At 37.9% G+C, this 26845-nt stretch overlaps 3 protein-coding genes and 1 pseudogene across 3 annotated transcripts; 2 read left to right on the plus strand and 2 right to left on the minus strand.

The window, feature by feature from the left end:
* Nucleotides 1–6574: 6574 nt before the first annotated feature.
* LOC139808318 (uncharacterized) lies at nucleotides 6575–7237 on the minus strand. Its single transcript, XM_071770203.1, has one exon. It carries the CDS (start codon nucleotides 7235–7237, stop codon nucleotides 6575–6577), a length of 663 nt encoding a protein of 220 aa, XP_071626304.1.
* Nucleotides 7238–15330: 8093 nt separating this feature from the next.
* LOC139814308 (uncharacterized) lies at nucleotides 15331–17587 on the minus strand. Its single transcript, XM_071780490.1, has 5 exons — nucleotides 17258–17587; nucleotides 16979–17071; nucleotides 16800–16877; nucleotides 16559–16708; nucleotides 15331–16195 (listed from the first exon to the last, which is right to left on the minus strand). Exons 1-5 carry the CDS (start codon nucleotides 17412–17414, stop codon nucleotides 15642–15644), a joined length of 1032 nt encoding a protein of 343 aa, XP_071636591.1. The 5' UTR covers nucleotides 17415–17587; the 3' UTR covers nucleotides 15331–15641.
* A 1179-nt stretch (nucleotides 17588–18766) lies between these two features.
* Nucleotides 18767–25434, plus strand: LOC139814316 (uncharacterized). Its single transcript, XM_071780501.1, has 2 exons — nucleotides 18767–19109; nucleotides 23711–25434. The coding sequence occupies exon 2, from the start codon at nucleotides 23752–23754 to the stop codon at nucleotides 24433–24435; it is 684 nt and encodes a 227-aa protein (XP_071636602.1). The 5' UTR covers nucleotides 18767–19109; nucleotides 23711–23751; the 3' UTR covers nucleotides 24436–25434.
* LOC139813845 (uncharacterized) lies at nucleotides 22293–23704 on the plus strand (annotated as a pseudogene).
* Nucleotides 25435–26845: the final 1411 nt, after the last annotated feature.

Consider the following 26845-nt stretch of genomic DNA (forward strand, 5'->3'; position numbering starts at 1 on the left):
CCCGCGGACCCCCACGCGGCTCCCGCGGACCCTCGCGCGGCTTTCGCGCGGCCCCCGCGGCGCGACCGCGACCGCGACCGCGAACGCGAACGCGGACTTCCCCTCCCGCGGATCCGCGGCGCGGGTGAGTCATCCCGGTGACTCATCCCGGTGAGTCATCACGGTGAGTCATCCCGGTGGTATGTCAAGGTCAACCCCCTCCCCCCCTCTTCCCCGCGAAATCCGATACCCTTGTGTAACCCGATACCCTTGTGTAACCCGATACCCCTGTGTAACCCGATACACCGCTTCTCCCCCCTCCCCCTCACCCCCCCGCAAAATCCGATACCCCCCTCCCTCACCCCCCTCGGAGCCCCCGGGGTGGAATCGGCCTATACTAACTACTCTCCACGTTCTGCGCTGACTCGCATCGCCGTTTTTAATGTTGACATTTTCACGAGTCTCAATACATTATTAATTTCATTTTTTACGTGTGCTCATTGGAAGCGATTTTCAATGAGCACTTTCAAAATGTTGTTTTAGAGAAAAATGTTATACAAAAATTATTAACAGAAGCTGAACTAACAACATTTAAGCACCCATGCAGCAGGTTTCCACATTTATACTTAAAAAAATTATTTTTTAGAATGCGGTTATATTACACGTTAAAATTTATAAATCGTAACTTTCGATCATCCAATAACCCAAATAAAATGATTATTCGGAGACACAAATGAATACCGCCGTATATGTAAATACATGAAATGTATACATGTAAAAATGTATTTAACAAATACCGCTGTATAGACAATAAAAGTAAATTTACAAACATTATATTGTTTTTGCATTATTAATTTTAATTAAACTTCACCACGAATATAAAATCTTTAACGACAAATAATAATCGGACTATTTTTTTATAATTTCCACTTTAATCTCATAATTTATAATAATTATTTCAAATATAATTAGCATTCGAGTAATTCATCGAAACATTGTTATTCTAGAAATTTCATTAATCACTTTTATTTATATAATATTTTTTGTGTATTTCTACCTATAGACCATATATTCCCAATAAGAATGAATAATGTATACAGTTTTTTTGCACATTTAACAAGTAACATTACTCAAGTGTGTCACACGCCGATTTTTTTGAAAGTGTGTACACAAAGAACTTCAAAAAATATTTGTGTCGTATTTTTTTATTTTTGCTCATAAAGCGTTTTAAGAGTATAATAGGGACCACTTTCAAAATATTAACCTTCTACACCCTATATACGTTATCCTGAATGGTTTTTGCACCAAAATAATATTTTTAGGAGTTTTCAGGGTTTTCTGGTCTGTATTTTTACAAAAAATTGACGTGCATAATCTAAAGGATTATTATACATAGAATTGAGAAGGTTAATATTTCGAGGGTAGTTTCTACTCTTAAAACGCTTTATAAGCAAAAATAAAAAAACACGACACAAATATTTTTCAAAGTTCTACATGTGTGCATAGTTTCGAAAAAATCGGCGTATGACATTTGGGCAGTGTTACTTGTAGGTACTACAACCCGGGGCCCTTTAACCGCTTGATACGTCGATGGTTCTCCAAAAACATGGCGGCGAATCGGAAACCAATAGATCAAAGGTGCCGACAGAGAGTGAGCATACTAGTTATACTATGGTGGGGGTATGCCTAATGTAACGACCTGTGCTTCACACAGATCGTCCGCTAGCCGCGGAGCGCTGCGATCGTATGGTAAATATGAAAACAATAAGTATATATATATATATAGCTTCAAATTACTTGCTTATAAAGTTTTGTTTCTTACAAAGTTTTAAATGACAAGAAAACGTTTTATTATTTACACAAATTGTATAAATAATGTAAAAATTACGGAAATTATTTGTATAATTTAAATTTTATTTAATAACACCAAGCATTAATAACACTAAAAGCATTAATTATTCTTGAAGGATTAAAAGTTTCGCAATGGTTGAAAAAAATGTAATTATACTTAAAACATTATGCATGCAATGTGAAACAATTATGTAGATAATTTCTTAGTATTTTTTGAAGGATTTGAAATAACAATATCTGTATATGAAATATTATAAATATATTCATATGTATATAATAGGTACATTTACATTTATATAGAGACTAGCTGGTTACCCGGGCTTCGCCCGGGAGTCGTTTTTCTTGAAACGACTTCATTTGTGTTTCAATATCCTTATTGTGGACAAACATAAGGAGTATGTCGGTTGATTTAAAGACGGTAGTTTAACTTTTCTGCATGAATAACACATTCTAGGTGCTTAAGTTTTAAACTTTTTTACTTGACAATGATCACATATTACATCCATTTTCCCAATTATTACACTCGGATGAAATTGATATTCGTAATTTAAATTATAACTAAATGCCTCTAATTTCAAATCGGACCGCATAAATGTTTTCGTGGATTAAACATGTCGTAATCGGTCTTTTTCTACTCGAGTTTCACACTATTGAGTCAATTCCGCTTTTCCAATATTTCACTTACCGATCAGCGACATCATCCCTTGGTTTACCCGGGCGTGTTTTCGGGAATTTTGAGATTGCTCGTTCGCGATGTATACAGAACCTCGATATTTCACTTACCGATTACCGATTTTATTCCTTGGTTTTTTAATTGAAAAATTGAGGTTCTGTGTACATCGCGAGCGAGCAATCTCAAAATTCCCGAAAAAACGCCTGGGTAAACAATTCTCAATTCTCAATTCTCAATTCTCAATATTTAATATAAAATTTAGAAATATCAGTATACGTTATTAAATCCCTATATATAACTTACACAATTTTTAAGCAAAAATCGGCAACCCTTTTACCGATTCTCGCTAAATTCAATATAATAATATTTTATCCATAAAAAAAAATTTAGCTCAAAATCTCAAAATTTGCAGAAATCAGAACAATTACGTAGATTTTTTTTAGACAGAAATTGGTAACCCTTTTATTAGGAAATTCTACCCCTGTTTTATATACAATTATTAAGATTCGGTCAATTATTTCCCGAAAAATTGAAAAAATTTTGGATACCGGTTCCAATAAAGATCGGTAAAGAAAAACTATACAGTTTATAGCACTCCCCGGGAAATTCTACCCCTGTTTTATATACAATTCTTTAAGATTCGGTCAATTATTTCCCGAAAAATTGGAAAAATTTCGGATACCGGTTCCAAAAAAGGTAACGAAAAATTATACACTTCATATCACTCCCCGAAAAATTCTACCCCTGTTTCATATATAATTCTTTGAGGTTCCATCAATTATTTCTTGAAAAATTGAAGAAATTAGAAAAACCGGTTTTCAGAAGATCGGTAACGAAAAACTATACACCCCATAGCACTCCCCGGGAAATTCTACCCCTACTTCATATACAATACTTTCAAAATCGGTCCAAAAGTTTCTAAGATTACTCCGAACAACAGTACAAATTTTTCCCCTTTATATAATAGTAGAGATATACACATTATTGTTGCAAGTGAACGTGTTAATAAAAAACTATTAAAAAACTGTTGAGAGCGAAGTAACTATTGGATAACTATATTACATTTGAATAGTACGTATACTATTCAAATTTTGAAAGTCCAATAGTTAATTCGCTGTCAAGTTTTTTTTCATAATATTAATAAAGAATATTAAATATTAAACATTGTTAAGTTTCGACATTTTTCTTTGAATGATACAATTTTTTTTTTACTTTTTGATTTTCTTGGTAAGTGAATTGGCGCATTCTTAGTCGAATATAATAAAAAATTGCATAAGACAAGATATGTCTGAACCGTGATCTTTACAAGGAAATGTGAATTCATAATTATCCAATACTTCATCTACCGTTAAATTAAAGACATTTGAATTAGTCGCGTGTTTAGAGAAACATTCTTCAACATATTTGATTAAATTAAAAACATGTAAATTTGCATGAATTAAGCCTCCTCTTGTTTTCATGTTAACCAATTGCGAAACTGATGTATTAATGTCGGACCTTGTTAAAGCTTCTTGACAAAATTTACAAGTTCTAACATTCTTTAATATTTGCTTACATAGATAGCCTGTAAAAGCAGTATATAATCATATAATTTACAAATATTTATTTAAAATTCGAAGCTATGATTTCTACTAAAAGTAAACTTACATTTCAATGGTTGATAAAAGAAAAATTTTTCATATAAAAAAATATATAAATATATATGTATAATTGTAAATAAAATATGTCTATACATGTTTTCCATCTCTTATATAATTTCTATTCGCATATACAGGCAAAATAATAAAAAGATGAATCTAAAAATAATTAAAAAGATCATTTTCGCATTGTATTTAAAAAAAAAAAGAGAAGTTTGAGGAAACGAAAAAAATTTGCCTATATATAATCATATATAAATGTAACTGTTGTTATATACATATGGGAAAATTTTCCTTATTTCCTCAAACTTAACTACTTATAAAAAAATCATGCGTGTGGTCGCCACGCGCGTTAGAAGTGAAACTTCTGAAGGCAAGGCTTTGCCATAACTTTTCTAAAATTAATACAAAAACAATGCAACGGAATTAGTCACTCCAAGCCGCCCGCAACTCGAAAATATAATGTTACACGCAGTTCTCACTATATCCGTCTTGCCAGTGCCGTACGCATGATCTAATTTTCGTGACGCGTTTTCGAGTCGGAAAATCGAATTTACTTACTGATCCAAAAGGAGTCACTTTGTACGCCTGTTGGTCGAATTTTCGTGACACTATTTCGTGACGTTTTTTCGTGTCGCACAATCGAACTTACTACCGTACCGAAGAAGTTTAATTTCGTACGCCTATTGGTCAAATTTTCGTTACACTTTTCGTGTCGCATAATCGAACTTACTACCGTGCCAGAAGGAGAACCGTCTTGCCAACGCCGTACGCCTATTGGTCAAATTTTAGTTACACTTTTCGTGTCGCACAATCGAACTTACTACCGTGCCAAAGAAGTTTCATTTCGTACGCCTATTGGTCGAATTTTCGTTACACTTTTCGTGTCGCATAATCGAAATTACTACCGTGCCAGAAGGAGAACCGTCTTGCCAACGCCGTACGCCTATTGGTCATCGTTACACTTTTCGTGTCGCACAATCGAACTTACTACCGTACCAAAGAAGTTTCTCTTCCGTTACACTTTTTCGTGTCGCGAATCGAACTCACTACCGTGCCTAAAGAAGTTTCACTTCAATAAAATGCGAAAATAATCTTTTTAATTATTTTAGATTCTTTTTTCTATTTTTCCTGTATATACGAACAGAGATTGTACAAGAGAAAGAAAACATGTATAGGCCTATTTTATTTATAATTATATATATATATTTATGTATGTTTTTGTATGAAAAATTTTTTTATCGAGAAGTTGTATGTAATGCTACATCTCAATATACAAATGAACGTATAGGTGGACATTACACTTAACTTGTTATTGTACCCATACTTTCAAATACATATTAGAGGTCGTTCAAAAAGTACGTAACGCCTTGAAAGGGGGAGGGGGCTGGAAAGCGTCCCAAGCTCGGTTATGTAAAAAGGTGTTGAAAAGTGTGACATGGGAAGGGGAGAGGAGGTCACAAATTATCGAAAAAAAGCGTTGCGTATTTTTTTTGAATGTCCCCTTATAAGAGCTGCATCTACTGACATTAACTTCCCACTTAGTAGTTTCAGTTCCATCGTTGCCTGCCAAAGCTTCTTAAGAAGCGGTGCCAGTAACATCACAAATATCAATAAGTGATCATAAATTCAAAACCATCTTTGTTCGTGAAGTCCCTCACACACAATGAAATCGTAGTCACATTATAACTGGCATTATAATTAGTAGAAATAATATTTTTTAAATATTCAGCGTATTATACATATAATGTTAATATGATAGTAATAATCGATATTTAGTTTTGAAATAGTAAACATTTTTTTGTATACAAGCGGTTCATATGCCTAAATATTTACAAAATTGCGTTTAAAAATAATTCATTTTTTACAAAAAATTATCACGTAAGTACTAACAAGTAAAAATAATTAATAAAATAGATTTAAATTTTAATACCTTTCTTTGCTTTTTTCTGGGGAATGTTACAAAATACATTCTACAAGCAGAGTATAAAGAGATTGTTAGTGATAATTAGTCAAATTATCTACTGTTTTGTAACGTGCTCATGAAAGCAGTTTATAAATAAGCATTAAGTAAAAAAAAGCATAAAGTATTAAAGCAAGCAGAAGCATGTAACGTAAAAGACAGAATACTCGAGCACAAACCTATGTTCGGACAATCGCAGTTTTTCGATCTGTTGGCGGGTGATAATTAGAGTTTGTTTCTATATAACGCAGTTTTATTCAGACTAATATATAGAATGATTACAACGATTAAGATTACACGTGGTCAACCGTGCGACGCCAGAAAGAGAACTGAACTGAACTATGAGTATCAGAAAATAGAATAGATAGGCGTCGGTAATGTCGCGACAGTTAGTTCGAGTGGAGCCACTTCGTATCTCCAACACCTCCCCTCGAAGTCGTAGGCTCGAGCTAGGTTACTCGCGCAACTCAATCATCCTAAGCCATCCTGGCACTGAATGTGTTTAGGTCCGGTTAATCCCTTGGTTAATATGTCTGCCGGCATATCATTGGTAGACATATACTGAAGCTCAATCGCGCCCGATGCACAATGATCTCGAATAAAATGGTGGCGCAAGTCAATATGTTTGGTTCTTGAATGATGCACGCCAGTGCTGTATACCAAACGCTGTGCTCCCTGGTTGTCGTTGAATAGTACGGTCCCGTCGCATGGCCTTGCTGTGTCGCGTAATAAGCCTTGAAGATAAATCGCCTCTTTGGTGGCCTCCGACATGGCCATATACTCGGCCTCTACACTCGATAGCGCTACAGTTCGTTGCTTTCGAGCTTCCCAACATATTGCTGCTCCTGCTAGGATAAATGCGTATCCAGAATATGATCGCCTGTCAACTGTGTTGGCACCCCAGTCTGCGTCAACTACTCCGTACAATGGTATATCTGATTTTTGGTACATCAGACCATGACCCTCGGTGCCCCTCAGGTATCTGAGGATTCTTTTGGCTGCCAGCCAGTGCTCAGTTGAATAGTTCGTATTGAATTGACTCAAGAAATTGACTGCGTACGCGATATCTGGTCTCGTAGATACCGCAAGATACATCAATGCTCCAATGAGACGTTGGAAAGGATATTTCCTCATTATCTTCTCATTAGCTCGTGACGGTTTAGTCAGTTGTACATTTGTATCAACTGGAGTCCTTGCTGGTTTGCAATCTTGCATGCCAAACCGCTCCAAGAGCTTCAGTGTATTGGCGCTGTGTTAAGACAACACTATAGTCATTCTCGTCTTGTTGGAACTCGATTCCCAGGCAATGATTTACTGGTCCCAAGTCTTTCATCTCAAATGACTCCGCCAAATTTCGCTTCACCTCCTTCATCCAGCTTGGATCGTTGGTTGCGATCACAATATCGTCGACATAAATCACAATTATCATCACGCAATTTTTCCTCCGCGATGTAAACATACATGGGTCTTGGTCCGTTGGTCGCATACCCATTTGCTTCAGTTTTGACACAAGACGACGATACCATTGCAACCCTCATTGTCGCAATCCATAAAGTGCTTTCTTCAATAAGCACACACTATCTTTTGATGTGCGTTCAATGCATGCAGCCAACGTTTTGCAGTTCTTACAATATCTTCTTTTTGAGTTATTTCCGCATTTGAACCTACATGTTTTCCAGCGATGATCTTCGTCAATACCTCGTGCAACTGCTCAGGTACCTCCATGTACACGTCCTCTTCCAGTTCACCATTGAGATAAGCGGTTACCACATCCATTTGATGGATTTGCAACCCCAATTCTGCCGACAATGCCGCCAATAGTCTAATTGAAGTCGATCTTGCCACGGGAGAATAAGTTTCATGGAAATCCTCCCCTGCACGTTGTGAGCAACCCTTTGCTACGAGACGTACTTTCTTCTTTGTGACTAGTCCACTATCTTTGGTACAGAAAACAAATCTACTACCAATCACTTTTCGCTTTTGCGGTCTTGGTACAATTTCCCAAGTGTTGTTATGTATCTGCGCAAGGTATTCATCTTCCATGGCTGTTCTCCAGTCTTCGACGTCGTCGCTTTGCTCCGCTTCTTGCCACGTTGCAGGATCGTGTGTTATTGTTAAGTTACATTCCATAAACGCGTCATCATTGTCTGGAGTCTCACCAAGTAGACCCTCATCATCCGAAACCTCACTATCCTCACCATCGTTTCCGTCATTGTTGTTAGCGTTCAGATGATATAGTTTTCTCGGCCTTCCAACCGATCCGGTACGCAATATCATCGGCCTTCCCCTTCCACGTTTCGGTGGTTGAAGCCTCGTTGGTAAAGGAGTAGAGCCTTCCGTTGCCCTTCGTTTAGGTGCTCTAACGATGACATCTCGAGGTACTTCTGTATGATGCCTTTCCTTGATGACAACTTGAGGTCCTTCGGCGTGATGCTCCTCTGCCTCGTCCTCAATCAACTCGTCTTTCCGTTCGTGTCCTCTAGTTTCGATTGGGTCGGGTTTCTCGTCCTCAAGAAACTCTTGGTATTCACGATCAAAAGCTGACTCGTTCAAAAATTTCACGTCGCGACTCACGATTACTTTACGCGATTTCGGTAGCCACACGCGATATGCTTTCGATTCATTTGAATATCCTATGAAAATACCCTCCTCTGATCTCGAATTAAATTTTCCTTTTTGGGGATTTTTGTCCAACACGGACACTTTCGAACCAAAGATTTGAAAATATATCACCGTAGGTGTTTTCCCTTTCCATAATTTATACGGTACCTGTCCATCCAGCGATTTTGTCACGCACCGATTTCTCACATAGCACGCAGTATTTACTGCTTCTGCCCAAAACACTGGAGAAACATCCGCTTGACGCATCATGCACCTGGCCATTTCGACCAGCGTCCGATTCTTTCTCTCCGCCACGCCGTTTTGTTGGGGGGTATGCGGTGTCGATAATCGCCTCACGATACCGTTTTGCTCCAAGAATTGGTCAAATTCCTTGTTGCAGTATTCTTTTCCATTGTCCGACTGTAATGCTTTTATTTTTCTCCCTGTTAAAGTTTCTGCTGCGGCCTTGTACTTTTTAAACGCACTCAAAACATCGCTTTTGTTTTTCACAAAGATAACCTCGCACCAACGCGACCTATCATCGATAAATGTCACAAAGTATTTTGCGCCCGAATGTGACGCAGTTCTCATCGGTCCACACACATCTGAATGTACTATTTCTAATAAGTTTTTTGTACGACCGCCTTCACTTTTCGGAAATGGAGCTCGAGTTTGTTTCTCGCGAATACACACTTCACACGTTGACATTGTTTGATCGATCTTAAGTTTCAAACCATGCACAACTCCGCTTTTCGCCATGTTTTTTAAGTCTCGTTCGTTTAAATGTACCAACTGGTAATGCCACTCGTCGATCTCACTCTCAGTATGATTCACGGACATCACCACATTCTCTCCTTTTCTCGCCGCATCGTTTTCATTTATCGGTTTTTGCTTTCGCACATAATACAAATTTCCGATTCTATCTGCTCGAAAAATTATTTCTCCGTGCTCACCGGTCACGGTCGCGCCTTTTTCACGAAAATGTACTTCATATCCGCGATCCGTTATTTTTGACACCGATAACAAGTTTGTACGTAAATCCGACACGTAATATACTTTTTCAAAGTTTACATTTGTCTCCTGTTTACCATTACTCACGGCCATTCGCACGTTTCCCGCGCCCGTTATATTCGTTGACTCACTGTTCGCCAAATTCAATGTCTTATACACACTTTCGATTTTCTCGAACTTTGTCTTTTCAGTACACATGTGTGCAGTGCACCCACTGTCCAAGCACCATTCTATACCATTTACGCTCTCGCGATTAAATAATACCGTCTCAACTGTGTTCAGCATCGCCGTGTCCCCCCGCGCTCGTTCCGAACTCACCGATTCATTGTCATTGTCTTCCACCTGTCGTGCACTCACTTGTAAATTCGCAGGATACTTTGCCAGACACTTTTTGGCAATATGACCGGTTTTACCACAACGGAAACATTTAAGTTTTCTTTGACCCGCACTTGCTTGGCTTTCGGTTTTATCATTCCTCGAATCTTCACGACTGTCATGTGGCACACGCGTGTTTTGACGAAACTTTGACCTTCTTGCGTACATAACATTCTGCTCTGTATTGTTGTCGCTCGCTTTTCGCGATTCGTATTCTTCAAGTATTTTCACTCGCAATATCTCGGGATCTGGCAACTCATTTCGCGTCTCAATAGCGCAACGAAAATTTCCAAACGATTCTGGCAAACTGTATAACAAATTGTTCGGGATCTGGCAACTCATCTCGCGTCTCAATCTCAATAGCGCAACGAAAATTTCCAAACGATTCTGGCAAACTGTATAACAAATTGTTATACAGTTTGCCAGAATCGTTTGGAAATTTTCGTTGCGCTATTGAGACGCGAGATGAGTTGCCAGATCCCGAGATATTGCGAGTGAAAATACTTGAAGAATACAAATCGCGAAAAGCGAGCGACAACAATACAGAGCAGAATGTTATGTACGCAAGAAGGTCAAAGTTTCGTCAAAACACGCGTGTGCCACATGACAGTCGTGAAGATTCGAGGAATGATAAAACCGAAAGCCAAGCAAGTGCGGGTCAAAGAAAACTTAAATGTTTTCGTTGTGGTAAAACCGGTCATATTGCCAAAAAGTGTCTGGCAAAGTATCCTGCGAATTTACAAGTGAGTGCACGACAGGTAAAAAACAATGACAATGAATCGGTGAGTTCGGAACGAGCGCGCGGGGACACGGCGATGCTGAACACAGTTGAGACGGTATTATTTAATCGCGAGAGCGTAAATGGTGTAGAATGGTGCTTGGACACTAACAATAAGATTGTTAGCACTTCCTCGTTGACTATCAAACCGATCTCTTTTAATCTTGCCACTGCCTCGAAAAATTCCGTAAGGTGGGTTCGTACATTGTCCCCCTCTTTCAATCGTGACAAAATGATTTTCTTCAAGAGTATCGCTTTTCGCGCCGGTCCCTTCGACTGGAATGTCGACTCGATTTTTAGCCATACTTCTCTTGACGTTTCTAGACCACGGATCACGTTCAGCTCCGACGTACTCATCGACAACACGATATCGGCTTTTGCTTTCGCATCTTTATTTGTCCATTCCATCGCATCTGTCCCAGACGACGGCTTCACTTTTGTCCCGTTCACGTAGGCCCATACGTCGTTTTTCACCAGTATAGCCTCCATCTGCATTTTCCACGTATCATAATTTTCGGCAGTTAACGGTTCGATTCTCATAATCGCCGACATTTTAACACCACTTTTACTGTCTTTTATTGTTTCAGTCTTTATCTCGCGATTTCTCTATTTTCGCGTATTGGTTCTCACACGCTAACGGTTTTCCCGTATACGCGGCGCACGGTACACCTTAACCACGTTTTCGCCGAGCTCTTCACTCGCGACTTTTAATCGAACACTCGCGTTTCACGCACCCTGGGCCCATAACCTGTTGGCGGGTGATAATTAGAGTTTGTTTCTATATAACGCGGTTTTATTCAGACTAATATATAGAATGATTACAACGATTAAGATTACACGTGGTCAACCGTGCGACGCCAGAAAGAGAACTGAACTGAACTATGAGTATCAGAAAATAGAATAGATAGGCGTCGGTAATGTCGCGACAGTTAGTTCGAGTGGAGCCACTTCGTATCTCCAACACGATCCTTATGTTTGATTTAATTAATTAAAAGCAACAGAAATAGATGAAACGACTCTAGTTCTGTTTTATAATTCCATATAAATCAATAACAATAAAGAAAACTAAAAACTTCTCTTGTCCGAACATAGGTTTCTATCTGAGCACTAGGTCGTTTACTTTTGTGCTAATTAATTTATATAAAAAAGAACCTGTAACATAATAAATAATGCAGTCTAGAACTGGGAATACGGTATAATCGTGCTCGATAACTTCATCAACCTCCCAATCTTCATTTCTTATAATGTCATTAATTTTGGTTTTTAATTTACATATGGCTGCAGTTGATGCTGACTTGGATTTTCCATAAATCTCCTTAATATCAGAAACGCTTATAACGTTTTCAACTATTTTTTCACTTACTGTGCAGTTGCCATATTTTGGTGGCCTAATTATACTGTAAACCGACAATAACTTATACAGTAGTAAAAATGTTGCACAGCTAGCTCATTGGCCCCAGCAGCTCCTCGTATCGTGCCAAAAAATTTCTATAAATATAACATTCCTCTCATTAAATAGTTACAATGATATAACTAGTATGGCCAAAAATTTTAATTTATGAAAAAGTTTTAAAATGTAAGAAATGGTAAGATTCAAAGTACAGCCATGCTAAGAAATTAAATGTTTTTATTTTATTTTCACGTATATTTGTTTGCAAACCCCAAATTTTATTATACATATACCAAATTTGTTATTAGTTAAAAGAAGAACATTTTTAAGTAAAATTAGTGCATTTATTTTGTCGGGGGTGTCAGTTCCCGGTGGAATAATGGTCGAAGGCTTTGATGACCGAAGGACCAGAGGGGCGGTAGGTCCCCTCACGACTAATGTACGGCGAAGGCGCGCTAGGCGTATGCAACGCGTGCATGAGATTGAGCGATAGAATAAGCGAAATCGTAAGCGACTCACCGTGGATGGCCGGCTCCGGTTCCTCGCCGTGGTCCGTTGCGTTGTGCCCCGTCTCGGTACAAGATCCTTGCAAAGCAATAGCAAGCAAGCAGGCAATCGGGCAAGCAAGGCAGGCAATCAGGCAAGCAAGGCAGGTAATCAGGCAAGCAAGGCAGGCAAACGAGACCGCGCGGCTCCACGTTATCGAGAGCGTCTCTTGAGACGATTTGGCCAATCACTCTGTGTGTGTGTGTGTGTGTGTGTGTGTAGTAAGCGGCCGTCGACGAGGCAAGTGATCCGTGCCATGCGACGTCTGCACGAGAATTGTCTTCCGGCTCGCGCTCCTGGAAGGTGTCGCGAGCGAGTAGTATTTCTGATTTGCATTGTGGTCGTCGGCGGATGGCGATGGCAGCACCGACTGGTGAGTCGCTTGTACTTGCTGATCGCGATCCACCGACGTCTCGCTAAAATAATGGGCCATGATGCGGCCGAATACAGTAATGAGACGGTTCTATAATCCATTGAGGAAGATTAAAGGAAACTAATAAGAACAACATAAGTAATCACGCGAATATTTATAACGATATGTACAAGGGGATAGGCGATGCGCCAAACAGCATTATTTTGTTAAAATTAAGTTTTATTTTCAAATACTTTTATATATTACTACACACCGATTATTACTACACGCTATACTCGTATACGTAGAAATTATATTTAATTTCTGTTATATTTTATAACATCACTTTAAAAACAAACCTCTAAGTTGTCCTGATTTACTTTGCCAGTCAATAAGTACTTAAAACCGTATTTTCCAATTAGATAATTGCATAAATCTAATGTAGATTTGATAGTTACTCGTAATCCATGCGCGGTTTCTTTACTAAGAAACTCATCGTCTGGAATAATACCATAAGTAGGTTAACATTTTTCAAAATAAAGTACGAATCTATGTAAGACGAATTTTCGGCCTTCTTATAAACGATTTCTTTAAACACCTTAAAAGTATATCATAAACTTTGGTTACTACTTGTGTACTCAGAAAGCGGGTTTATGGTGACTAATGGATCATGTGGGTCTTTTATTTAAAAATATTTAAAAAAAATTTATTTTGAGTATAGTCAATCCTTTTTTAGTGAAAAAGCATGAATATTTATTTTATTTTGTTTTTTTTAAGTGACTCGTACTTTTGCTCTCCCTAATTTTTTTTTAATTTGATATAATAAAAGAAAATACTAAATGTATCGTATAAAATAATAATTTTTAACTTATAAAATATTTTTTGTATAAAAAAATTAAAATATTGTAGGAGTGTAAAAGAAGCCTTATCAAGATTCAACATTTTGTACCATTAAAATAGTAAAAATATGAACAGTAACCTTATAATCCTTTGATTCTGGGGTTAGTCCTTCATTTGGCTGCTTACGATTTAAAGCATCAAATAAATTGTTTATTCTCAAACAAAAGTCTGCTGTCTCTTCACAACCTTGAAATTGCTCACTATTGTGTGCCAAGTAAAAACGTAATCCAACTGCGACAGAGTTGCTAAAAACCTTTGAATGTGACAAATATAAATGTAAAGTCAAATAATTAGAAAATAAAATTGTCTTAAAGAACTTATTTAACAGAAGAAACGTACACTTAATTAAAATATCAGTATTAAAGTTATATCAGTATTAAAGTTATTTATGTAATGAAGAAAATGGACAAAATGTCAGTTTTTAAAATTATTGTAATGCAAAGATAGACGTAAAAATATCTTACTTGAGTTGCAAATCGTACGCGCATTTTGGCTGTGTTGTCCAGTTCAACATGTCTCCTAGATATTTTTGGGCACACTCTAGCATTACCTGGCTGAGTATTATCTACATCATACGAACGAACTAAGTATTTCCATTGTATGTAATCATGTTTCGAATTAACCTTAAATATAAAAATAATATTTTGCATATAAAAAACATCACAGCATGTAACTTTGTACTTTATAGTATATAATTTGATTACGTACACGTAAACGACCTTTATTGTACAGCCTATTTAGAATGCACTTTATTAAGTGCGGCGTATCCGAAAACATAAATATTTTTCTTTCTTCATCAAGTGGATTAGTGAACCAATTGTGCAAATTATCAATGCTACTATCAATACCAAGAGTTTTCCACATTCGTCTGTTTGTTGAAGCACCATCCCCGATCACTCAATGTATTACAGCACCAGCATTTTCTATCAGACATATTGCTTTTAATACTATCTTCGCTAAGTCTTCACCCCCAAGAGAATTTTTGGAAGCGAAGATTGCAATCGGCTGAGTACATTTCTCCGTTAAGGACTGAAATAGCAAGACGAGTCCATGTGTTACCAAATCTTCAATGTCTGAACTTCGTGGTCCATCGTCTCCGAAATCAGTTAAGCCAGTATATGTTAATGTTTTTGAAGATACAGCAACAGATTTTCTCAGATTTATTTCATCTAGCACTAGAACACCGTGACGTTTTTGTTTATCTTTAGCTGCAAAAAATTTTTTGAGAATTTCGAAAAAATTTGTATCAAAGCCACATTTTGTGCCCATTAATGACATATAGTCTCGAACTGTTTTAGTGCACGGTAATGGAATTATATCGTTTCTTCGTAAGAACTTATAATAACTTTGCGATCTGATATTCATCAACATGCAAAGCATGATGAATTCATCCGCATAACGACGGCCTCTCGGATCTTTTTTTTTGCAGCGGAAATAATTTCGCTTATTACAATTTTTTGATTTTTGAAAGTTTTTTCTAAATCATCGTCAGTCATGCTTGCAACTTTTTCTTGCTGATTCGCGATATGATTTGTTATTAGATCGAGTTTTTTTTTTAAACGATGAGCTGTTAACCGTTGATTTCTCATTTTTTTCGCATCGCTTTTAACTTTATCTTATCAAAATGGTTCGAAGATGCAGAAACATGCTTAATATTAGTTCCTTTTTTCATTCTTCTAATCTTTTGTAATAATGCGTTAGAATATTTCTTACAAGAACTGCACCTCTCACTATTTTTAGATAACATTTTGCAATCTGCGTGACGCCAATCTGCACCAGCACAGACTTTCAAAGAAGTGTTTCCAGGCACACATTCTAAACCGATGGACGTTATTCCTTTACAAACACGCATGTCTTTGAATTTTTGTAAAATGTCTGGTAACATTGATATGTTGTTTAAAACTCGCGGCAGTTTCGTTCCCGTAATATCAGCAGATGTCATGTAAATTTCATATTTAATTTCTCGGGAAGATGTAATTATAAGAGTTTTCTCAAATATATGTTTTTCTGTTCCGCGATCATTGGCTGTTACTACATATGTAAATAAAAGGACTTCTTCTTTTTCCATTGTCAATTTACAAACGTTCCACGGTTTTGGCAATTCTAGAAAGCAATCGTTTGCAAGAGTATCATCTCCTGCTAAAAAAGAAATAAGGTATTTAATTATGCTTTCTAGTTACCTTTGTATTTAAACGTAGCATTATTTTCAATTACATTGTATAAAGTAGCATATAAATATAAATAATGTCTTATTTAAAATAGAATAAATCAAATACATAATATAAATCATTAACGCGAAAAAATTACTTATAAAATTTAATATAAAATTTTTTTAAGCACACAGTATTTTGTAAATTTAATAAACCATGATAAATTGGAAAATTGTAATCCTTTTCATTGTTTTTTTAGGCTTAGCAAATTCTAAGTTAAAAAATTACAAATATTAGGAAACTAATAGTGCACAATTGAATTCATAAAATTTATATTTTACATCATACTTACGCTGAGCGTTAAAGTTAAATTTGACAGAATCAAACGTGACAGTCGTAAACGAACACGCAGAATTTGTGTGCATCGGAGCTTCAATATTGTCTTTTGTAACATTACTTTCTTCATAAGGTAACTCAATCTCCATGGCTGACGAATCTACTACTATATAATCAATTAATTAGTAAAAGTACAAACACTAACATATTATCTGTTTTTATGAAAATTACCAAAAAAAGTTTATTAATATACGTACAATGACAATGTACATCTGAATCAGACAAACATTCATTATTGTTGGATAAAAGTTCATAATCTCCGAACTCATCCAGTGCTGTTAAAGAATGTAGAATCATTTTATTAGTATAAAGTCGATAATTAATTATTATTTAAATCATTTGAATCGTTTTCTAAAACAACATATCAATCACTTACATTGAGTAGCAACGTTGGTATCACAGTTTGAAGTTGTTGGTGTGTTAACCAATTCACATTCAACTGTTGCTCTTGAATGAGAAGAGGTTGAGGCTTAAACATAAATTATTTATAAATAGACATTTATAATTTGCATGATGTAAATTATTAATTACATTTTTATAAACTCTATGCACGTTTACAAATATCATTATTTATGAAACTTTAATATTAAAGAAAAATTTATAAAATTGAATACGAAAACATTAATAAAAATAAAATTAATATATTTAAACTTACGTTCTTGTAGCGCATATGAATAGTCAGTGTAATTTTTTACACGAACTTCAACAACTTTTTGAGGGCTTCTTGACTTTGACGGAGACTGCTCAAATATTGTTAGTACAGCTCCTTGCTGCAAGCGTGCACGTTTAAACGGAACTTGATAAGTTAACATTTTTTAAAGAACAACTTTTTTGAAGTAAATATTTTTCATAAACAAATCATTTACCAGTTTATAAGTTTACTTTATATGAAGAACAACATAAAGTATTTCAGAAAAAATTTTCCAAAAAAATATATGTATAACGGTATATAATAAAGATTATTTAGTTTACATATATTGAATATATTTTAACAATTTACCTGAGCAATAATTTTTCCACTATTATCGCATTTTATAAATTCTTTAAGTATAAAATGTTCTTCAAAGTGCTTCTCACACACACGTTGAGTTGATTGCAAAGATTCTACTCCAGGAATCGATGCTATCCATTTTGCCCGAAGATTCTCATCCGTTGGCACTTGAAATGTTGAGCGTTTTCCGGTAGAATATTTATTTGTGACACAACTCGGTACAACACAGCCTGACGGCATTTTAACAAAATTTCTTCGTATATACACGACTTCTTCTTCTTCTTAGTTGTGGGTTTGCTAGGCCCAAATGACTGCGGATCGGTCACCCCTGCGGGGTCAATCTTACGACCGTGGCCGCTCGTGTACGTTATTTATACCGTTAGTAATAGCAATATGTCTCCTCTGGGAAAAGGAAACCTATTTGTTATTTCAATTTAAATGAATAAAAATTTTATATTGTATAATAACTATAAACAAAGTACTACAAAGAAAATTAGATTATACAAACAAAATAAAAGATATAGATAATAAAGAGGAGTTTCCACCATCACCAATAATAAAAATAAAAATATTAATTTATTTAATCCTTCTTTAGGTTAATATTTGTCCACATTTGTCTTTCAAAAAACAAAAACATCATCCAGTGAATCAATCCCAAAAATCCAAAATTAATATTAATGCAAAAACTTCTTATTACAAACTTTATTTTAGTTAAAAATATTACTATTAACATCAATATTAAAAGAATTTAAGAATTTAAAAAGAGTAGAAATTTGTTGATTTAATTTAATATTATTATCAGTATTGACTCTATAAATCTTTTTCAAGATAAAGGTAACACAAACTCTGAATTTAGCTTCAAAGATAATTGTTAATTTATTATTTTTAGTATTAATAAAATGACCATTCATAAGCGACTTTCTTAGTTTTATTGGTTTTAATGAAAAGATGTCAATTCCACACTAAAAATATTTCTCCCTATTCTCTTAAAATTATATAAGTGATCTGATTAATCAAAATCTTAATCAAGCTCATAGGGTGGATGTAAAGAATATAAAGAATCGAACAATTAACACCAATAGAAAAGAACAAATAAATTGACATAAATTAACATAAATTGATATAATACAGTTTTATTTAAATGCCACAAGATTAAGATATTTTCAAAATTATATATCCGTACATATGCTTAACAATAATCGATATTCCTAGAACACATAAAAGAAATATGTAAAACACAAATTACCACACATAATATGGTAGTCACAGTCCTCACATAAATATGAATAACACAAATATAATCAAAAGAATAACAGCAATAATATTGCTAAGTAGGACTTCCGGTTCCGGCGTGTAGATAGCAACAGGTGTGCGTGTGGCAGAGAATAATATCGAGGTGGAAAAAGGATTGGAGAAAGATAGAGAGGTCAAAAGCGGCGGAACAGTGAGGCGTGGAGGAGCGAGAGGGCGGAGGCGAAAGGGTTAAGAACGGGAGGAAGCAGTTAAGAGGAAAAAGGTAAGGAAAGGGACGGGTGAGAGGTGACCGGGCGGCATAGAATACAGATAGTATAGAGGGGCGACTGACAGAAAGGCGGGGTCGCGAAAGCGGGCATAGACTAACGCGGATATAGAGGGGATAAATACTATAAGTGCTTTCAACCATAGGAAAGATAACCAATAGGAGGGAAAGGCTAAGGGAAAAGCGGCGGATGGAGGCAGAGAAGGAATTAGGAATAGAGATTGACCAGCAGGGAAGGATAGGAAAGAAGAGGGAAGACGAAGGGGAGAGGAAAGCAAGAGGCAGGCCTACAAAGGCGGAGGAGCTTGCCAAACAAAGGGGAAGGGCGGACAGCCTAGGATCGGTCAAAGATCTCATTTTGAAAAGGAAAAGAAAAGAGCTAGAGGAAGAAGCGGCTAGGGCAGCAGAGAAAGAAATTCTCGACAAATTTAATGAAACGAGAAGGACCAACAGATCACCGCCAGCGAAGATAAAAAAAGGAGAAGAGGGTAAAGGAAGGATGGCGACAGAGGATCTATTAAAAGAGATACTGAGGAAAATGGAAGAACAGGAGGAGGAGAGGAAAAAAGACAAAGAAGAAATAAAAAACGAAATAAAGGGAGTAAGGGAGGAATGGAAGAGAAGGGAGGAAATATGGGAAAGGCAGAGAAAGGCGCTAGAAGAAAAGGTGAAAACGATGGAGGAGAAGATAGAAAAATTAGAGATGAAGGGCGCAGAGGAGAATGAAGGCAGGGAGTTGATAGGGAAAATGAAGGAAATAGAAAAAAGTGTGGAGATGACGGAAAGAAGAAGGAGAAAAAATAACATAATCGTGAAGGAGGAGAAGTTAAGAAACGTTAAAGAAAGAAAAGAGAATTTCGAAAAGTTGATGGAAGAACTAAATACTACAGAAGGAAGCATAGAAGAAATACAAGAAATAGGATACGGGGAATACAAAATGAGACTCTTGAAATGCAAAAACTGGGAAGCTAAAAGAGACATCATGAAGAAAAAGAAGGAACTAGGAAGGAAATATGGAAGCTTTCTGGATGACGATCTCACCAAACAGGAGAGACAAATACAAATAGAGATAAGAAAGATAGCAAGAGAGAAGAGAGAGAAAGGAAAAAGAGTGACAATTGGTTATCAAATGATGTGGGAGGACAACAAGGAATGGAGATGGAACGAAAGCAAAGGCAGACTGGAGGAGAGGGAAGACTTTTATAGGTCACAACGAAGAGAATGAAAACAAAGAATGCGAGGAGGATGAGGAAGATTATTATGAAGGTAAATGGGAGGAGGGAGAGAGAGCGGCAGGAAGTGAATCCAGAGTTGAGGAAGACGTAGATATAAAGGAAGGGGAGGAAGAAGGAGGGGGGAGGGAAGAGACGAAGGTGGTATTCTGGAATGTAACGGGAATAACAAATAAAGATAGAGACTTTTGGGATGGGGTAAAGAAATGGGATGTGATTATTATGATGGAGACATGGATGGATAAGAAAGGATGGGAGAAGATGAAAGAGAAACTACCAAAGGAATTTGGTTGGAGAGTACAAATAGCGAATAGGAGGAATAAGAAAGGTAGAGCATGCGGAGGAATGCTAGTAGGTATAAGAAAAGGGTTAGAAGAAATAAAGGAGGGTAGAGGGAGGGAAGAGGAGGAAAACAGGGTCGAAGTCAAGCTAAGAATAGGGGAGGAAATATGGAAAATAATAGGAATATATGTAAACAAAGACATTGATAAGAAGTTAGAAGGTTTGAATGACTGCATAGAGGAGGGAAAAATAGGAGTAAGGACCATAATAGGAGGTGACTTTAACGCGAGAACGGGAGATGAGGGAGGAAGGGAAGAGGAAGATGAAGAAAGTGGGAAAGAAAGAGGGAGAAATTCTAAAGATAAGAAGGTGAACAAGGATGGTAGGACGCTACTAGAATTTATAGAGGAAAGAGGATTGATAATTTTAAATGGTGGCACGAAGGGAGACGAAGAAGGAGAATACACATACACGGGAGGAAAGGGTGAAACAGTAATAGACTATATTATAGGTGATGAGGATAGCAGAGAAAAAATAGAAAGACTAGAAATAGGGGATAGAGTAGAATCAGACCATCACCCTCTAATACTGTGGATAAGAGGCGGAGCGAAGAGAACACAGAGAGGGAAAAAATAGAAAGGACAAGAAGAAGAGGAATATGGAGCGAAGAAGGAAGAAAACACTTCGTTGAGAGGTTAGGAAAGATAGGAGGAAACAGAAAGTTGCAGCAGGAGATAGAGGAAGGGGAGTCGAAGATAAGAGGAATACAAAGGAGAATGAAAAGGGGGAGGTCAGGGGTGCTAATAAGAACAGAAGAGGATGGTGGGATGAAGAATGCAAGGAGAAAAAGAAAGAAGCGAGGGCAGAATTAAGAAAGTAGAGAAAGGGGAAAGGGGAGGTAGAAAGATATAGAGAAAGGAAGAGGAAATACAGAGAAGTATGTGAAAGAAAGAAAAAGGAAGAGAAGGAAAGGATGATTACAGAGATAGGAGAAGCGAGATCGGAAAGTAAGGTATGGGAACTGATAGGTAGAGTAAGGAAAAGAAGGAAAAGGATAAACGAAGACATAGGGCTGGAAGAGTGGAAAAAATACTTTATGGAGCTAATGGGAGGCGTGGAGAACAGGGTAGTGAAAGGAAAAGGAGGGAGGGACAGACAAGACCAGGAAGAGATAGAGTTAGAGGAGGTGAGAAATGTAATAAAGAAACTAAAAACAGGAAAGGCAATAGGTAAGGACGGAATCCCGAATGAAGTATGGAAATATGGAGGAGAAGAGATGGTGAGGTGGGCCTGGGAAATATGTAAACGGGTATGGAGGGGAGAAGGCTGGCCTGAACAGTGGAAGGAGGGTGAGATAATACCTTTAGTGAAGAAAGGAGAAGGAAAAGAGGTAAAAGACTACAGAGGGATAACGATCATGCCCTCAATGTATAAGATATACACGGCGGTATTAGCAGAAAGGATAAGGAATGAAGTAGAAATGAAGAACTTGATTCCCGATAACCAAGCAGGATTTAGAAAAGGAATGGGGACGATGGACCAGATATTTACGCTAAACTATTTGATAAACAGACATCTAGGAAAGGAGAAAGGGAAGATGACAGTTCTATTCGTAGATCTCAAGGCGGCGTTTGACTCAGTAGATAAGGAAATTCTAATTAAGGCAATGAAAGAGAGAGGAGTAAGGCAAGGACTGATAGATAGGGTGGAGGAAGTCTTGAGAGAAACAAAAAGCAATGTAAGAAGGGGAGAAGAAAAAGGGGAATCATTCTGGATGGCGAAGGGATTAAGACAGGGCTGCCCGTTAAGCCCGATACTGTTTAACTTACTAATTGCAGACATAGAGGATCACATGAGGAAGGGCGGATGGGGGGGTGTGAGTGTAAAAGGGGAGAAGATATACACCCTAATGTGTATGCAGATGACATAGCAGTACTGGCGGAGGAGGAACAGGACATGAGATCCATGATAAGCAGGCTTGAGGGATACCTAGACAGGAAAGGCCTAATGCTGAGTACGGAGAAGACGAAGATAATAAGATTTAGAAAAGGAGGAGGGAGGAAGAAGAAATATGACTGGAGATGGAAGAGAAAGAAATTAGAAGAGGTTAAAGAATTCAAATATCTGGGGTACACGCTGAAGGCGAATGGAAGGCAAGAGGCACATATCAGAGAGAGAAGAAGGAAGGCAGCAAGGGTGATGAGGGAAGTGTGGGGAATAGGTAAAAGGATGTGGAAAAAGGACTGTAAAAGAAGGATCTGGCTGTATGATACACTGATATGGACGGTGATGGGATACGGGGCTGAAATATGGGGGTGGAAGGAAAGGAGGGAGGTAGAAGGGATACACGAGAGATACCTCAGATGGACACTCGGTGTAAACTGGAGGACCCCAGGGTACATGGTCAGGGACGAACTAGAAAGGAAAAAAATGGGAGCCAGAGCAAGCAAGAGAGCATGGAAATTCGAAAGAAAACTGGAAGAAGGTAAAGGAGGAAAAATAGCAAAGAAATGTTTGGAAGAAATGAAAGAAAGATGGAAGAAGGAAAGGATAATAGGAAGATGGGAGCAGGAGAGAAAGGATTACTGGGAAGGTATTGGGGTAGAAAAGGGAGGGGAGGAGGGACTAACGGAGGAGGCAATAGAACTCAAGGAGAAAGCAAAGCAAAGACAAGAAAGAATGGGAAAGATTATGGAATCGAAATACAACAGGTGGTATAAACTAATAAGGAAGGATGGGATACCGGAGTATCTAAAGAAGGGCTGGGAGGAGGCAAGATAGAACAGAATCGCAAAGTTCAGATTGGGCAACGAGATTAGGGAGGGACTATACTGGGGAAAAGAGGAAGACAAAAAATGCAGGATATGTGAGAGGAAGGAGGAGACGTGGGAACATGTCTGGGAAGAGTGCTCGAGATGGGAAAATTGGGAGGGAGAGAGTTGGCAAGACGTGGTGGAGAAGATAATGAATGAAAAGGGAGAGGGGGAGGAATGGATGAAAGCGATAGAAGAGATGAGGAGTGGGGGGGGAGGAAGGAAAAAGAGGTTGAGAAATAGATGGCTAAGGAAATTTATTTAATTTCAGATAAGGTCAAAGAAAAGGGGAACACAGGACAGAAGGAAGGAATGGAATTCAGAGCGAAGGTGACAGTAGAGAGAGAGATGCTGGAGAAAATGATAAGGGATCAAGCAAAGGAAACACTGAGAGCACTAAAAAAGGAAATAAAGGACCAGAGAGAGGAGATCGAGAACCTGAAGAGAAAAATACGCAAGCTAGAAATGGGCGCGGGTAAAAGGAAGAGGGACGAAAGCGCAGAGAGCAGGGGCAGGCAAGACGAAATTAAATGGTGGTCCAACGACGATGAGAGGAATGAAGACGAGAGAAGGAGGAAAAACATAATAATAAGGATAGAGAGAAACAGATGGATGGGAAAGGGAACGAATTGGGAAAAAGTGAGGCAATTGCTCTCGGAGGAACTGAAGTTAAAGGTAGAAATGAAGGAAGTGAGCGTAATAGGGCTGAGAGGAGAATGGCTCACGATGCTGATGAGGCTGGGAAGTGAAGAGGAGAAATGGAGAGTATTAGAGGCGAGGAGGAGGGCAGGGAGCAGACTAAAGGTCAAGATGGATGAAGACAAATCCGTAGAAAGAAGAATTAGAGAGGAAGAAGAGAAGAGGAGGAGAAAGGAGAGGAGGGAAGAAGATGATGGAAGAACAAAAGGATCAGAAGAAGATGAGATAGCAAGCGAGCTAGAGAAGAGCCTACTAATGGAGACGGAAGAAGAAAAGGAAAAAACAAAGGCCGAGTAAGAAGGAAGAGGAGACCAGGGGAATACGGCGGGACGCGAGCGGGTAGCGGGGGTCCGAGGAGCGAAGAGCCGCCCGGTTGAGGAGGCGCGGTCACCACTGGCCCGGGCGTAGGCGGATGCGTGCCGTGTGGCGGCGACGGCGACAAGAAGAATGAGGATCTCATGAACAAGTGGTTCGAGAGAGGTGAGATACTCAAAATGATGTCCGTAAAACGGATAATGATCTACGGTTCGCTGGTGCCGTTTTTTATCATGCTCACTCTGCTCTACGTTCTCGGAGTTGCGAGATATGTCACCGATTTTGAGGAGAATACATGCGAGATGACGTCGAGTATCCGCAGTATGTGAGAACATCTGTTGCTAACGGAAAAATTAACATATCCGCGGCGGTGGCATCAAGTGCGCTGCCGCGGCGGCTGATGTGCGCACGGAGAACGCGGAGGCACCGTGGAGCGACGTGCAAAACGGGCGGCGCGGACTCGGATGGATGCGCGTGGCAGAGGGACCAAACTGCGTAACGTGTTGCGGCCCCTGGCTCCCCAAATAGCGAGTCGCAGCAAGACTGTTGAAGATTTTTGTTTATGAGAGTTTATTTTCTTAGAGTTTATTTGTATTTTGATTTTTGATAATTGCATTTTGATAAGTTTTGGTTTGTAAAGATGATTTTTGTTTATGAGAGTTTATTTTCTTGGAGTTTATTTTTATTTTAATGATAAGTTTTGGTTTGTAAAGGGTTGGGTACGTCCCTGAAAAAACGCCGATGAGCCCATGGCAGGGACATATGTACAGGGTTGGGTACGTCCCTTCAAAACGCCCTTTTGGACCCCTTTGGGGTAATAAAGAAGCTCTAACTAACTAACTAACTAAGTAACTAATATTGCTAAGTAACCAAAAGAAAATAGTGCAAGCGCAAAGCAGTAGAAAAACTTACAGCGTATAAAGCAAAACAAATCGATCTCTCAAGGAGAACTTAAGATATATGATGAGGCAAACCATAAATGTTTGTATTTCTCCGTAAATTCAAATTCCGGCTGGTGAACTCAGACTCCAGAGGTGAACTCCAGTTGTTAAAGTCATGAAAATCAAGATAATCTCTTCGAGAATTTTCCATACAATATTCCACGTGTAGACAAATATTATGTATATCTGTAGTAGACACGGTCTGTATGTAAGACCGTGGTAGTAGATATATTTTTCTTATTCCGTATCTATCAAACTAATAATGTTCAACGGTCTAATACTAGTTTACGCGAGCGTTATTCCTGTAACGCCACAAAGACTATGCGTAAATTCTCAAATGGCAGAACAAATGCGTAATTTTAGGATTTGGCAGGAGAAAAAATAACGGCTCGACTCAAATGTAAAGAGAAAACTTCGGAGAAAGCTGTGGCTGCTCAACAAAGCTTTCCGAAATATTAATCTTCTCGATATCAATAAACACTTTATCAACTTAATACTGATTATACAATGTTACTTACGTCAATGTAGCCACAGACAGAAACGATGTTCACTAATTCACTTTGTCGAAACTTTCAACTCAAAACTCGAAAGCCGAGAGCTGCCGAAAACCGATTCCTACTCACTACACTGTCACTGTCACAGTGTCAACTGTGTTTTACCATACGATCGCAGCGCTCCGCGGCCAGCGGACGATCTGTGAAGCACAGGTCGTTACATTATGGCTGCGTTCGGGAAGCGCGCTATTAGCGCTATTGCATCATTCTATCTTTATCGCTCATCAGGTGTAAAACAAGGATAAAATAAGCAAATAGCACTAATAGCGTCTTCCCGAACGCACCTTAAGAGGCATACCCCCACCACGGGAGTTTCGCGACCTGTGTATACGACCGTGGCTCGGTGCGTCTCCAATTTTGCTAGCGCCCCTAGCGGCTAGAGTGCCCAAGAGTAGCACGCGCCGCACAGTGGGGCGAATCTATCAAAAACCGGATATTGCGTATAATTCAAATTTTGACGAGATTTTATGTTAATATATATCCTAAACTATAAATAAATGTACTTATAATTGATTTTATCCTTTGTTCTTTCCGCAAAATGATCTGATAAAGTATGACATTTTCGTGAATACTGAAATTCTATAGTAATTCGATAGGTTACTTTCTAAAGACTCTGCCGGAAGCATAACTGCGAATATGAGTTAAATGCCTATCAGAACTTATTTATTAGGGTTCAAAAAACATATTTATTTTAGTTTTATGTCATTTGAGTACTATTATATATTAATAAACATACACGACATATTCGACTATTAAAAAGTTCTTACTTCAATATTCAAACAGGAAGAAAGTTTGTGGATTAGAATGAATTAAAGTTTGTTCTGCGCCATTTGATAGGGCAAAGTGTCTAGTTTTTGGACATATAAGGTTGTTTATCCGTATACGTCCGGCTTTTAT

The sequence above is a fragment of the Temnothorax longispinosus genome, chromosome 1 (assembly GCF_030848805.1).
Source record: "Temnothorax longispinosus isolate EJ_2023e chromosome 1, Tlon_JGU_v1, whole genome shotgun sequence".
Lineage (NCBI taxonomy): Eukaryota > Metazoa > Arthropoda > Insecta > Hymenoptera > Formicidae > Temnothorax > Temnothorax longispinosus.

Coding starts and splice junctions, on each gene's coding strand:
- LOC139808318 (XM_071770203.1), bottom strand. CDS start 7,237: ATGAGGAAATATCCTTTCCAACGTCTCATTGGAGCATTGATGTATCTT.
- LOC139814308 (XM_071780490.1), bottom strand. CDS start 17,414: ATGTTAACTTATCAAGTTCCGTTTAAACGTGCACGCTTGCAGCAAGGA. Junction 16,709..16,799: donor TTCAGATGTACATTGTCATT/GTACGTATATTA, acceptor TTGATTATATAG/TAGTAGATTCGTCAGCCATG. Junction 16,196..16,558: donor ATTTAACTTTAACGCTCAGC/GTAAGTATGATG, acceptor TTTCTTTTTTAG/CAGGAGATGATACTCTTGCA.
- LOC139814316 (XM_071780501.1), top strand. CDS start 23,752: ATGGAATTCAGAGCGAAGGTGACAGTAGAGAGAGAGATGCTGGAGAAA.